Source organism: Corvus hawaiiensis, chromosome 1 (assembly GCF_020740725.1).
Source record: "Corvus hawaiiensis isolate bCorHaw1 chromosome 1, bCorHaw1.pri.cur, whole genome shotgun sequence".
NCBI classification, from domain to species: domain Eukaryota; kingdom Metazoa; phylum Chordata; class Aves; order Passeriformes; family Corvidae; genus Corvus; species Corvus hawaiiensis.
The window spans coordinates 62,839,028-62,853,190 of record NC_063213.1 but is presented as its reverse complement, the minus strand read 5'-3'; the positions used below and the strand labels follow the sequence as shown (position 1 = coordinate 62,853,190).

At 46.9% G+C, this 14,163-nt stretch overlaps 1 protein-coding gene across 2 annotated transcripts; it reads left to right on the top strand.

The window, feature by feature from the left end:
- Positions 1-4,581: 4,581 nt before the first annotated feature.
- ID4 (inhibitor of DNA binding 4, HLH protein) lies at positions 4,582-7,909 on the top strand. Of its 2 annotated transcripts, none has more exons than XM_048308103.1 (3): positions 4,582-5,276; positions 5,936-5,994; positions 6,433-7,909. In XM_048308103.1, exons 1-2 carry the CDS (start codon positions 4,878-4,880, stop codon positions 5,978-5,980), a joined length of 444 nt encoding a protein of 147 aa, XP_048164060.1. In that variant the 5' UTR covers positions 4,582-4,877; the 3' UTR covers positions 5,981-5,994; positions 6,433-7,909. The 2 variants fall into 2 exon arrangements, with proteins under 2 accessions (XP_048164060.1, XP_048164070.1); XM_048308113.1 differs by having other exon boundaries at positions 4,582-5,283.
- The last annotated feature ends 6,254 nt before the right edge of the window (positions 7,910-14,163 follow it).

Genomic DNA, 14,163 nt, shown 5'->3' with positions numbered 1-14,163 from the left:
TTTATTATGTGACTTTCTTGTAGCATACAAAGCTGAAAGAAAACATAAAGTAGTGGGTAGGAGTATGCTTCTGTCATTAGAAGGGTTCTCTAACTTGGACAACTACATGAACATGCAAAAAAAAAATTCTCTTTTGTCTGTGAAGAGCTATTGTGAACAATCAACAACCATTTTTATTTTTATTTTATATTAAACTTCATGCAAGGGGGCACTGAGAAATTGAAGGTCTTGTGAATCTTTTAGGTCTTCTTATTAAGAAGAAATTTCTGTAATGAACACAACCAGAAAATGAGAAAAAAAAAATCACATTTAGTAAAGTGTATATTTAGATTTTGGATTTGAGGAATATAGGGAGAACAGTACTAAAGACAGCTCATATTATTTGGGGAAAAGGTTGTGTTGAGTTTTGGTGATCAAGAGCTTTAGTGATGAATCATCCCTGGTGAGGAGTGGTACCAGAAGACCAATGGATTTCAGTCCATTGGTATGCTCTGCAGAGTGAGGTGACTTCTCTGTACTCCCTGAAAGCCCAGTGGATCTTCCCTGACCCATTTGGAGGATCCATGGGGTGTCACTGCAAAGGAGCCTGCAGTCTCACCTCCAGTCTGTTGTACAAAGGGACACAGGCATGTAGGAATAATAATCCAGGAAAAGATTTACATGGTCTTTCCTCCATCTTACTCCCCTGCCCAATTTTTCATTTCATATCACTATCCCCTGTTGCCAAGAGGAGTTTATCTATGGTGTTTGATAAGGGAGCACTAAACACATTATACTGCTATTTTAAATGACATCACAACTAACTAGATATTTTAATTGAAGGTAAATAACCAACATTATTGCCTTTTGAATGATAGCAATAGTGGAGAGTAATGGCACCACTGAGGAATCAATTGCTATTTCCCTCATAAACCATAAACCATTCAGAGATTTATAATGCTTTTTTAATGATCAGCCCTTCTAGGTGTTGAGCAGCTCCTCCGAGATCCTGAGTCTTCTGGCTGCTTGCTGAAGTCAACAGGAATGGGGAGCAGGGGGTCTCAGTATCACATATCTTTATGCCCACCAGGATGAAACTTGTCACACCAGTTATCAGCCTCAAGGAAAGGAAAGCTTGGGATTTTACTGCCCTGCTCTGATACAGTGTGCCCCAAGCTCAAAAACAAGGACACTTGACTCAACCACTGTTTCATAACCTGCTTAAGAATAAAAATGCATTGAGCATTTGTGTGCATTTCATGCCCTCTTAAGGTAGGTATAGCAAGTAACCTTGTGTAAGTAACCGCGTTGATTGCTTGCTTCCCTCTGCATACCTGAATGTGTTCCCTTCAAATGTGATCTGTCCAGAGACTATTTTAACTAATGTGGTACGACTGGTTGAATGGCACCATATCATGCACAAACATCTGTAGATCCAGAGTGCTGTCAGAGGAAATGTCACACATTCTGTGCTTGGAAGGACTGTCCCCCTTCCCTGGTGCCATGACTCAAGAGACAGCCATCAATGTCTCAGGTTTATTTCTTCCCCTGGATTCAATGGCATATTCATATACTCAGACCTGTGCTGACAAATTCAGAATACGTTACTCATTCTCATTAAATTCAATGGGACTATCTTCATGACACAGGGCATACAAAGCCAGTCATTACATTTTCATTTTCAACTTGTTTTACTTCGGGTTTGAATCAAAAGCAACTTTTCTAATCTTCAGAGAACACCTATGATGTGATCTGAACTCATTGGTTCACTTTTAATAGACCAAACTGGCCCATTCAAGCATTATCAAGAATCTTGTGTTAATACTGCAAGAGTTGCTTGTAATGGAAATGAATCTTGACTCTGGATGTGGGACAAAAGCACAGAAAAACCCAGCCAAGACAGATAAACTCCTCCAGCCAGCCAGAAAGGGACCAGATGTTTAAAGATGCAGAGAATTTATTTAAAATCCAAACTTGGTCTGGTGAAAAACAGAAATGTTAATCCCTATATACTCATGTCATGAAAAATATTGCTATTAATAGGACAAAAGCATGAACAATAGCCACTGTCCCTCTTTCTTGTGTACAAGCCTCTTCAGGGATGAAGAGTTTCACTATGCCCACCTAGATGGATAACATTCTGGGTTTTCCAACCCATTTCTAAAGCAATTTACTAAGCACATCCAATCTAAATCTTGAAAAAGCAGCCAACCTAGCCTGGTCCCACTTAAGTCGATGACAAAACCGCCATTGACTTCAAGGAGAGCAAAAGCAGACCTGTTGTTGACAGGGAATTGGTGCGTATTCTTCAGCCGAGCATGTCAGACTAACATGTATCAGCTTCATGAGTATCAAAGGAAGTTACTAGAGGAAAACCCTGAATATTTATATGGTAGTTGAAGGGGAGGGCTGTTTTTCCCTCTCCCGCATATCTCCACTGTAATACGTTAGCTACATGAACACATGCAATCCTCTCGCAACTTCAACACTTGCAGACCCTCGGATTTTCCTCTGGACCCTCTGCAGTGGAAGGAGCCTGATGGAAAAAGAGGTGTGAGACATTTCATGGTTCCTCATGAGTTTACAGAAATACTGAGTCATCTTCAAGAACCAGTGTAGTCTCAGTGGATTTGCTATAGTGCTGCTCCAGGGTGTGTGTATGTGTGTGTTTGTCTGTGTGTACAGACATAATCTCTCCAAATTAGCTCTGGGAGAGCTAGAGGGGAGACAGTTACATATTGGGGGTTCCCAGAGATTTCCAGTGAGATCAGAGGGGATCCCAGAGAGGATTCAGTACTAACAGAACAGCCCAATATTACAGGGTTATCTAGTTTCATGCAGATTTTAATTAAATGGCACAAGCAAGATTTGAGCATGCATTTTCACCACAATTTACAATGTATTTTTTTCTAGACAGCACATCAAATCTGTCCATATTACCAGGACTCCAGAAAACAGACAAAGTAACCATAATGTGCGCTTTAAGGCCTATGCCCGCAAGGAAACTGCAAGGAGTTTCACTGATTGAAAGCAACGACTGCAACAGAATTGGGATCATCCAGTCCCTAGCTAGTGGAAGTACATCTTCCCATCACATCATCACGATGTAGCATACAAATCTAGACCTCAGTGTAGATTTACACCTCAAAGATTTACACCACACACTTGGATTTTGAGCTGAGAGGAGCCTAACTGCCATGGATGGCACTGGCAATGTGGGACGAAATAAGGAACACAAGTGTGGCTATTTGTAAGCAGAGCCTCAAAACCTGTGTTTTTAAGAGGTGAGAGAGAATGCAAGTGTGCTGCATTATACGCTTCAGATGTTCCAGTCTCACCGCTCATTCAAGTTCTGGGTTTGACAGCTTCCCACTGTATCCTTTATATATCACCCGTTGTGACTAAGCTTTGAGGGGACATGTAATCATTAATCACCATTATGGATTTCTTCCCTTCTGTTGGGTTTGACTTACAAGCTTAGGGGCAGATCCTGCAGCCTTTACTCCTTCCTTCAGTCCTTTGCCTGAGCAATCAGCCCTACTTCACTCATGGAGAGCTCGCAGTGCTGCAGCATCCATAGGATCGTGTGCCAGGTTTCTTACACTGGTGTCCTATTCAAATACGCAGTGGCTCTTAATCCTTAGCAGGAATTAACAGGGAGTTTCAACACTGCATTATTAAATTAAAAGGTTACAATCTGCCACAAGATGACTTAAGCAGGACTCAGGAGTATATGTCTGTTAATTTTAATGCTCTGTCTCAAAGTACAGAACTCTGGACATTTCCAGCATCATATTTAAAACATGGTACATCTACTAATACGTGATCTGCTGCATTAATGGACCAAATTAAGTTACAGGTATGAATTTTACATAAAACGGATTAATATTATATGTCATGAAGGAATTTTAAATACTCCATCTCCATGCATTTTTAATAGTTATGTGCTCTAATTTAATGTTCCCTGGCACTGCTTTGCTTGAAGTCCCTAAACCCTCCTCCTTCCTTCTCCCCCACACTCCTCAAGTTTTGCTTGGGATTTTCCCTGCCTGTAAACCAGCGTCCCCAAGTCCCTCAAAAATGTGTAAAGCCGGAATGAGTCTCCTACACCGAGAGGATAAAAACGCGCTTCACGACCCGAGGAGATGCGAACCCTTCCGGGAAAGGGGATGGGAGCGCGGGTGCAGCCGCGTTCGTTCAGGTCGGGCGGCGGGGAGCGGCGCCGGTCGCGCAGCGCTGCGCTCCGGACCGCGGGGACGGCGCCGGGAGCCGCTGCGCGGCCGGTCCCGCCCGCATTCCCGCAGTCCTTCCTCCCCGGGACCGCCTCCTCCTCCTCCGCCACCGCCACCTCCTCCTCCCGGGGGGGTCAGCGCGAGCCGCCCGCCCCTCCAGCAGAGCCGCCGCCCCCCCGGCCCCGCCGCCATTGGCCGCCGCCGCGCTCCGGGGGGGGGCGGCGCGCCCTGATTGGCTGCGGCGCGGCCCCGCGGCGCCCCCCCGCTCCCGCGCCGCGCTCGCCTGGCCCCGCCGCGGCGGCGCCCCCGCCTCCCCCCGGCGCCGCCCGCCCCGCCCGCGCCCCGCGGTATATAGGGGACGGCGCGGCCAGCGGCGGCGGCAGAGGCGGTCGTGATTGTGGCTGGTCGGCTGCCGAGCGCGAGCTTTTCATTTTAAGAAAAAAATTTTTTTTTGGAGCGGGGTGGGTTTGTGGTGCCGCTGTTGTCGCGCGGCTCCGCGAGCGCCTCTCGTTACATCCCCGGGGCGGCCGCCGTTCACGCCATCGAGGCGCTGCGGCCGCGCTCCGCTCCCGTTGCGGGCGGTGCGTGCGCGGCTTCCCGAGGTCGCAGCGGCAGCAGCAGGCGGCGGTGGTGGATCGGGAGGTTTCCCTCCCTCCTTGCGGCACCATGAAAGCCGTGAGCCCCGTCCGGCACCCCAGTCGCAAGGCGCAGCCCGGCGTGGCGGGCGGCGGCGGGGGGCACCCGGCCCTGCGGTGCCTGGCCGAGCACAGTGGCTGCAAGGGGGGCCCGCCGTCGGGCGAGGAGCCGGCGGCGCTGTGCCTGCAGTGCGATATGAATGACTGTTACAGCCGGCTGAGGAAGCTGGTGCCCACCATCCCGCCCAACAAGAGGGTCAGCAAAGTGGAGATCCTGCAGCACGTCATCGACTATATCCTCGACCTGCAGCTGGCTCTGGAGACGCACCCAGCGCTGCTCCGGCAGCAGCCGCCGCCGCCCACTCTGCACCCAGGCAGCTGTCCCGTGGGCACTCCCAGGACCCCGCTGACAGCCCTTAACACTGACCCGGTAAGAGGTGCGTGACACACGAGCGCGGGGAGCGGGATGCGGAGCGGTGTGGCGCGATGGTCAGCGCCGGCCGCCGTGGGAGCGCCCCGGTGCTGCGCCGCCACTCTCGACCCCGTGGTTCTGCCGAGAAGCCTTAGTTACCGAAGGGGACGGGGCGGACGGCCGCAGGAACGCCCCGGCGGTGCGCGGTGGGTGCCCGCATCCCCTCGGTGCGGGCAGGCAGCCGCACGGTGTCTACCGTGTAATTACAGCCTCTCGAGGGAGTAGCTGTAGCCGGCGTGTTTGCACACACGGGGACAGGCGCGCTGTTCCTGCGCTTTCCAGCCTCCGCGCCGTGTAGCGAGTGTGAGGGGCTGTGGGGGCTGTGCACATGGAACGCAGCGTGCTTTGGGGGGGCGGGAATCGGGGAGCGGCTCCCTTGTACGGGACCCCCCGCAGCCCGGCGGCACGGGAAGCGGCTTGCCCCGGCACCCCGCGCCCCCGGGTCTTCCCGCAGCGCTGCGGCCACCGCCTTCGTTCCGTCCCCCTGGGGGGCTTCCCTGAGCGCTCCCGACGGAGCTATGGTAGTGCCTGGGTACGCGGAGGAGGGGGGGGGGGGGGGGGTGTCTCAGTGTGGTTTCTCCCCAGTTGTTAATTTGCCGTGTTTGGTTGCTGCGCAGGCAGGCTCTGTTAACAAGCCGGGGGACAGCATCCTCTGCCGCTGACCGCCGCTCCCCAGGTGAGTGCCGGGCGGGCACGGGGCCGCGGGCGGGGGGAGCGCAGCCCTCCGCGGCGCAGCGCCCGGGCTCGGTGGGGCCGCACCGCATCCTGCGGGAAGCCTGCCGGAGGGGGACCAGAGCCCGGCGAGAAATACTTGCAGAAGGCTTTGGGGTTTTATTTTTAATTACGGGGTGGTTATTTTATTTTCTCTAATTACCGGGTGGTTGAGGTTTTTTTCACCCCCCCCAAACACCCCCCCTCCCCCCGGAGCGCCTCTGGCTGCGGCGTGCAGCTGCGCATCCCTCCCTCCGCCTGGCCCAGCCTGGGAGCTGCGGTTGTTGTTTGACCTGGTTTGTTTTGGGTTGTTGATCAAGCATGTCTTGTGTTTTGTTGGTGGCGCCAGTCGGTCTGGAGCGGAGCGGTTCACACACCCCCTCTATTCATTCCTCTCCCACAGGTGTGCGGCGGCGCCGCGCCGCGCAGAGGCAACGCGGGGGGCGGGCGGCGGCGGCGGGGGGGGCCCGGCCCTGCCTCGCCGCACCGGAGGAAGGAGCCATCCAACCCCCCGAGCAGTTCCCATGCTTCACCCCGGCAGAGCCAAGCCTTTTCACCATTTTGCACGTCCGTAGCGGTCCCCTCCCCCGCCCCCCCCCCCAGCTCCCCATGTCCTTTCCCCCCTTCCCCCCCCCGGTTCCGTCTCTTCTCGTCGTTCCCGGCCAGCTGTGAACGGCGGCGTGTCCCACGGTGGCAGCGGGAAAAGTTGCGACTCTGCCCCGGGATAGAGGACCGAGCCTAAACCAGACTGTAGAAACTTGTAACTCTTAAGGGACCGAGCAGCTGAATCTTGAAGCTTTACTAATCTACCAGAGCATTTGTAGATATATTTGACATCTATTGTTTAAAATAGATGGATTTTATTGGGGCCCAGGGAACTTTCTTCTCCCTGCAGGAATGTTACATATTGTATAGACAAATGAGTGACATTTCATACTGTGTATATATAGAGATGTTCTATAAGTGTGAGAAAAGTATATGCTTTAATAGACTACTGTAATTATAAAATATTTTTAATTAAATATTTTTTTGTAAATATTATAAAGGTGTGTATGTTTTTTTTAATCTGTGGGAATATCTCTTTAGAAAGCGGCAGCTCAAGTATGGAGCTGCTAATATGGAAATACCTTGAATGTTTAGGACTTTTTGTCCCCAAATGTCCTTTAGACTCGAAAGTTGCAGCTATAGCTAGTGGTCCTGCATGATTGCATGAGATGTCTAATTGCAAATAAACTTGTTTGGAGTCCATACAACGTGTTTTCCTCAATCTAGACTTAAAAATGTTTGTAAGTGTATTATACATTGAGACTACACTTTTGTCATTTAGGCACAGGGGTTTTTAGCGCATTCTATAAAAGTAGCAGTAAGATGTAGTGGTTTTTACTGAGAATAGAAAAGCAAACTCTATCTAGTTTTTTTGCATTATGGGGGCAATGCTTTAGATCGCTAATCAGCTTTTTTTTTGAATCTGCTGTTGAATTAGATGAATAAATTTGTTTGGGAACTTCATTTAGCACCAAACGGTTTTATTGAAAATATGTGTTCCTACAGCTTATTAATTGCTTAAAAACTGAAAACAGTTCTCTGCTTGCAACCAAAGGGCAAACCATTGACAAAAACAGTTGCTGTTTCCTTCGTCCAAAGAGTATTAATAGTGAACTGCAGAAAGGCACATGGGCAAAGTCATTATGATCAGTGATGTAAATTCATCTTAAAATGAACTTAAGTAGACCAAAAATCGGATAACTGCGTCAAGATTATTTTTCTAGTACAAAATGATTTACATTTCACTGCAGCTATGTTACAGTTAAAATCCTGTTTAATCTTTGTGATGTGTAACTACTACATGTGAACATTAAACTAGATTTACCTGTCTTTAACTGTGATTCTTCAGCTTATTTCTTGAATCCTCTGAATTTGCACATTCTCTTCACTATTTGTATATAGCATTTGACGGGTGAATTATTTTTACAGCAAGCTCTTGTACAATCAAGTCCTGCTGGCTGTAAACTTGTGTCCAGGCTCAGTGAAAGATCCTCATCTTGTGTGATCAGTAGCCTGCGCACTAGTGAAATGGGATTTTCAGAGTGGGAGAATTAAGTAGGATTTAATTGGGCGCTTTGTAAATAGCTAGCCAACTGTGTGTGTAACATGGTCTGTTTGACTAAAAAAGAGGATTTGTTTCAGATTATACAAGTGTCAAAAGTACTATAGCCCAAGGGAGGACTTCTATTAAGTATTTATAAGGAAATTAACAATGGGGGTCCATAGGTATTGGCTACAGTGATAGTGTCAACAAGATGAAGGCTTTCTTTATCAAAATAATTGCGTAAAGATCAAATCAAGAAGTGGCTAACACATCTGCAAACACAAGGCCTCCTGTCACTGCAAATGCTTTAAAGGCACAGGCATTTTACAGGCTGAGCCAGGAGATCAGGGATGGGGAGTGGGTCTTCCTGCATTGTATTCCCCCCGCTCTTCTGTTGCAATTTTAGTAATTTACTGAGCAAAATACATGTTCTTGTAAAACTAAGTCACAAACCTCTCATCCTGAGTCTCCCAACTACTTTGGTGACAGTAAAAATGCTATCAATAGGATTTTTACTGCACTTCGGGAATTTTTCTGTTGTGTTAAGAAACATCTTTTTCCAATGGATCATTTTAAATTTACATTCATTTTCTTTGTTTATCCTATTAATATTTGTAGTGTTCTGCTTACTTCAGCTTGTGCAGCTCAGATTATTTTGTATACACTTTTTCAGTAACATTGGTTCTCAGTACGCTCATTTGTTTCTATCCACTGTTGCCAAATTATCGTATTCCATTACAAAGGAAAGGAAGCAAGCAAAAGGTGCTGTCCTAAAATATAAAACTATCCTGTAGAGTTTCTAAATATCAAAGCTGACATATCCTGGGAGAGCTGGTAAGTTATTGAGCTGCTCTTCAAGGAAGAACCTACCAAACCCTGGATTGTTTCAGGTCAGGGCAATCTCCCGTTGAGTGTAGCAGCTTAAGGATTTGGGTTTGCTTTTTGAAAAACTTGTGGTGCAACAAGTTAGGACCTTTAGAAAATGAAGTCTAATTAAAAAGCTGTGAAATTTTTTCCTGTTATATGTAGTATTTTTTGGAAATGTGAAAGCCTGCGTAAACGAAAACTCTTACCAGATCGCTATAGATGCTGGTCTTTACTTATTCCTTATGCTAAGTATAAAACTCGAAAGGAATATCTAAACACTTGCTTCCTAATGCCTGGAATCAGTACAGTCCTAAATGCAGCCATAATTATTTTTTGTTTTTCAAAGTCTAGAGTCTTTCATCATACTGTAATCCCGTATCTTGTTTAAATCATGTTTTCCATATAGCAAAAGGCGTAAATGTTTGAACAAAGGCAAATTAAAAGGACTCTTTCTGCTAATGCCTTGAATTTTCTCTTAGTCACAAAAGCATTCCTTAAAAGGAGCTTTTTGATTGCGTGATGAGAGTTGTGGTGAGGCTGCCAGATTAGGAATTAGGATACCAAATTCTGTTCCCAGCTCTGCTACTGAGGCTCTTTTGTGACCTTGAGCAAGTCACCGGCTGTCCAACAAACTTCCAGTTTTCCAATTGTACCGGTGGCAACATGTACTTATCTTTATAGAAGCAAGGAGATGAAACAGGTAAAATGCATTCCTGTTTTGCCACCTTTCTTATGTGGAGCGAGTTTTGGGTAAGAAAGGAAGCATGGGGAAAGCTGGGGTGATTACCAGAAAAGCCTTCCTAAGGAGGAGCTGGTTGGGAAATACACTTCAAGTAGAGGTTGTGAGGAGCCTCTTTTCATGGGACACTGAAATTGTAAAGGACTAGAAAATGGTCTCTAGGAGGAATAAATGAGGGAGCCAGGTATTTTCCGTCCCTAACTCGAATGCTGTCTGCAGAGCACAGCAATGGACACTGCTAATGCTGCACGTCTGTTTCGGTGAACTCCGGCGTGGAGGTCCCAATCCTTGCAGGTGCTGAGGCTCCCCTCTGAAATTTCCAAGTGACAGGAAAGGTTCATTCCATGTAAAAGCCAAATGCCAGCTCCTGTGGCATTTTTTCTGCTGTTTCACATGGGAATTATATTTATTTTCACTTTCGGTAGTGTTCCTTTTAAACAGTTGCGTTTTCAGCCACAAGCGAAATGGTCATAAGGAATGCCATAGCTGTCCTGCTGGTCGTTCCGAGAGTTAATGAATAAACCATGTATAGGATAAACAGGTTTATGCAAATGCAGAGCCGAACTTTACTATTATTTGTATTTTCAAGGCTTTTATAGCCGTAGAAGTCACATTTCTGTAAAACCTTTGCAGTTGGAAAGAAGAAACCATGGTACAAGTAATTCAAGTAATTGTTTTAGATGCAACACAATTTACTGGTTTCTCCAGTAGTAAGGTTTGCAGTACTGAATAGCGTGCTTCCAAAACATTATTGAAAACATTCTGCTCTCCAGTCCCAGAACATGTGATGTGAAAACACTGGCTAAATATATTCCCCCATACAACTGCTTGCTTTCCTGCATTAGAAAATCCACCCTTTACTCTCATTCCTGGGTAAGAGAAAACTTGCATGCTCTGCCTACCGGTAGAGCCTGCTTTCCCAAATGTCCAAAGCAGGCATGCACGCACCAGCCCTTGGAGCACACCAGAGCTGATTTGAGGACTGGGCACCTGGGGCTGTACAGCACTTGGGAGCTTGGCTGCAGGCAGTTGCCAGTCAGTTGCCAGCATCCCGTGGGCCAGAGGCAATCTCTGAGCCACCCCGTCCTGGTCATACCTTCTTGACAAAAACCTTTTTCCCCCTCGCAGCCAGAAAAAAAATTCTCAGGGACCAGGCTATGGCATAAACTGCAGTGTGATCACAGCAACATGGATGTGTGGGGGAATTTTCTAAGTTGGCATCCCTCCTCCTTAGCCAAACATCTGCCAGAGAAGAGCCATGTCACCCACGGAGCACTGGGGAAGGAGCAGTGCAAACCCTTCTGAGTGCTGTGCCCAGGCACAAGCACGCAGCTGAAGCCATCAGCCAGATGCTGGTGAGTGATGGACCTGGCTCCTGGGCACACTAAGTACTGCAAGGCAATGTTTCCCCCTCTTTGTTCCGCTTGAAGGTATGAGGGGGCACACAAGACTATTTTCAGTCCGTGCTTGGCTGTGCAGAGGCAGTTGAGGACCTATAAGCATAGCCGTAAAAAGCGCATCTCCACACACAAAGGTGCAAACGATGCCCGTGGGTTGCGGTTCCCCGCCTGTCCCCCGTGTCACTCAGAGGGGCACGGGCTGGGAAAGCAGAGCACTCTTCTGGCAGCTTAATTCAAAATAGAGGACACGGCAGTGGCTGGAATGAATTAGTCCCTGTTTGTAATTTCTTGGCCTGTAGGGAGAAGAGCTGGCAGCCCGGACTTTGGCACATAGAGACAGGAGCATTCCCTCCCCACATGAAGTGCGACGGCAGCTCCGCGCAGGATGCGGGGCAGGGCAGCACGGGCTTTTCTTCCTTTGATGGGCATGGAACACTTTGACATGGTACAAGGGCTGGTTTTTATTTTCTTCTTTTTTTTTTTTCCTCTTTTCTCTTTTAACCTTCTTTTAGCCTCACGTTTGCTTCCTTTTGGAGTTTTTTTTTCGCAAAGATCATGTGTTTATCAACTGATAGGATACACTTGCTTCTGGTAAAAGAAGCACTTTGATAATTTTCACATGTATAATTTGCTTAAGGGCCATAATGGCTTCTTCTGAGCCACGTGTCATGTAAATAAATATTCCAATAATTTTTGACATGCATATTATGTACTCCATAGATCAATGGCTCCTTTGAAGCTCTTACCGTTTATCCTGTAAGTTCCTATTCAGACATTTTAAAATATGCATTATTTATTCAACAGGCTATCTTTTCATTCAGAGATGCTGGTGTCTATATTTGTAGCAGTCTAGCATCTATATCTCATTTAGAATATTTAAAAATCAATATTGCTTAGTCTTTTCAGCAGGTTGGAAAGATTCCCATAAAAATGTGGTAACGGGAAAGAATACTTCAACTTAATAAGACTGAAACATACATCCATTTAGGATCAGTTTTTTAAGGCTTTGTCTTCTGTTGCTATTTACCTTCTGCAGCAGCCCTGGAAACATGCAGGGCCGGAAACAGGTGATGTGTGGACTGCAGTGCAGGTGTTGAATCCCTGGAAGAGTTTGGGAGGGTGGCAGTGCCTGGACTCAGAGGGGCAGGTTGACACAGTGCTACAAGCCAATACTTTCCCTTGGCTTCTGATGTGTCTGTTCAGAGACTGGGGGGTTCATCCTGGCAGGAGCATCACAGCACTGGGGTAGCCATCATGTAAAAGGACATTGCCTTCTCCAGCTTTAACGAGGAAGCAGTTTCTTGGTTTTAGTGCAGGCCAGGCTCACCAGGTAAGTAGGAGCCAATATCACCAGCAGTGCCTTGTGAGCTGTCCCAGAGTTTCAGGTGCCGCCAGGATTTTTTGGGGGGTTTTGGTGTTTTTGAAGTGTATGGGGGCTCCTGCCAAGCAACTGCCAAAGCCAGGGGCAGGTGTGAAGGTGCAGTGCATATGGAAGGAAAAACATGGACACAGATGACTTCATGCCTTTGCAGCTGTTACCCAGCGCAAATCCTTCCCTGTTCTCAGAGGGTGGGAGAGCAGGCAGAAGTTCTATCCCCACCTCAATAGAAAGCTGCAGGGGGAACCCGAGCTCCCAGGTCCTTGCAGGAGTAGCCCATGAGATAAGAGGTTCTCTGACCTCCATGCAGGCTAATGAAGGAGGAAAACCAGGGCCAAGAAAGATAAAGTTCTTATTTAAATGCATCTGCAACAATAGAGGTGGAAATATAACAAATTGCTATCAAATTCATTTGCTTGTAATATGAAGGCTTTTGTCTCACCTTGTTTAAACAATCCCACTCCTGTGTTTAGTTTACTTGTGTTAATATCCCCCAGAGGCTTCATCATTTGCTATTGATGAGCATACGCAAAAAAAAAAAAAAAAAAAAAAAAAAAGGTGGTGCTGTCCAAGCAATTAATTCTCTTTCCAAGTGCTTAAAATTCAGCATGTCCCTTCAGTTCCAAAGGTGCTAGATCTTCAAAACCAGCAAGCTGCTCACAGTCAGCTGGGAAACCCCAAGTTATTTTGGAGTACATAAAAACATTCAGTGCTGATAAATACTCACACTGTGTTTTGCATCTTTATAATTTGGGATTCCATTTACTTGACATAAGCAATAAATAAAGCAATAAATAAAATATGCCTCCTACCTCAAGGACGTTTCTCTGTGTAAGTTGCAGCCCAGTATACAAACTCCTTCCAAACCAGGTGGTGTTACACATCGACCACACTTCCTATTCTAATCAGGGACACCTTCGTAAGAAGATGACTATGAACAATGCTCTTTAAACCATGATGGAAGCAGATATGGATAAGGGTTCTAGTAAGAATATGAGATAGTAAAAATAGAGCACTGCTTTAGCTGGAAAATGGGAAAAAAAATTTCGTTCGCCCTTTTTGGTGAAAAATGTTTTTACCTAAAGCATTGGAAACTCCAGTGACTCAGCTCTTGGATCAAATGCCCACCTAAGTCTTTCCATCACCTTCAGCAGATGTCAAATGGCAAATTCACATGAATGAATGGGTACATTTAGGTCTCTGTAGTGCACTGCTTTGCATGGACAAAATCCCATTATGCCTCCTCCAGGCCTCGATTAGGAGGCAGATTTTGCCATTTTTTGCCAACTTACCCTAGACCTACACTGTTGTCACTGGTGTAAGAAGTTGAGCGTAGATTTCAACCAAGCAGAACAGCACCGGGACCCACAGCTTTTAACTTCCCTCTATTCTAAAACCATGATGGCTCTCTATGCAAAGAGTTACCTGTGACTCAACAGCAGCAGCAGCTCCATCACAGCTAAATGGTGAAGGACATTAATTGTGAGGCCCAGCCTGTCCCTGGCTTGGCCTTGGACTCAGTTTCCTGTTAATCATAGAATTATAGAATGGTTTGAGTTGGAAGGGACCTTAAAGATCATCTAGTTCCAACCCCTCTGCCACAGGCAGGGACTCTAGACCAGATTGCTCAAAGCCCCATCCGACCTGGCTTTGAAATACCT

What these genes read in the sequence shown, in the direction of transcription:
- ID4 (XM_048308103.1), top strand. Translation starts at nt 4,878, where the DNA reads ATGAAAGCCGTGAGCCCCGTCCGGCACCCCAGTCGCAAGGCGCAGCCC. An exon ending in CAGCCCTTAACACTGACCCG is followed by an intron (nt 5,277 to 5,935) that starts GTAAGAGGTGCG and finishes GTTGCTGCGCAG; the next exon opens with GCAGGCTCTGTTAACAAGCC.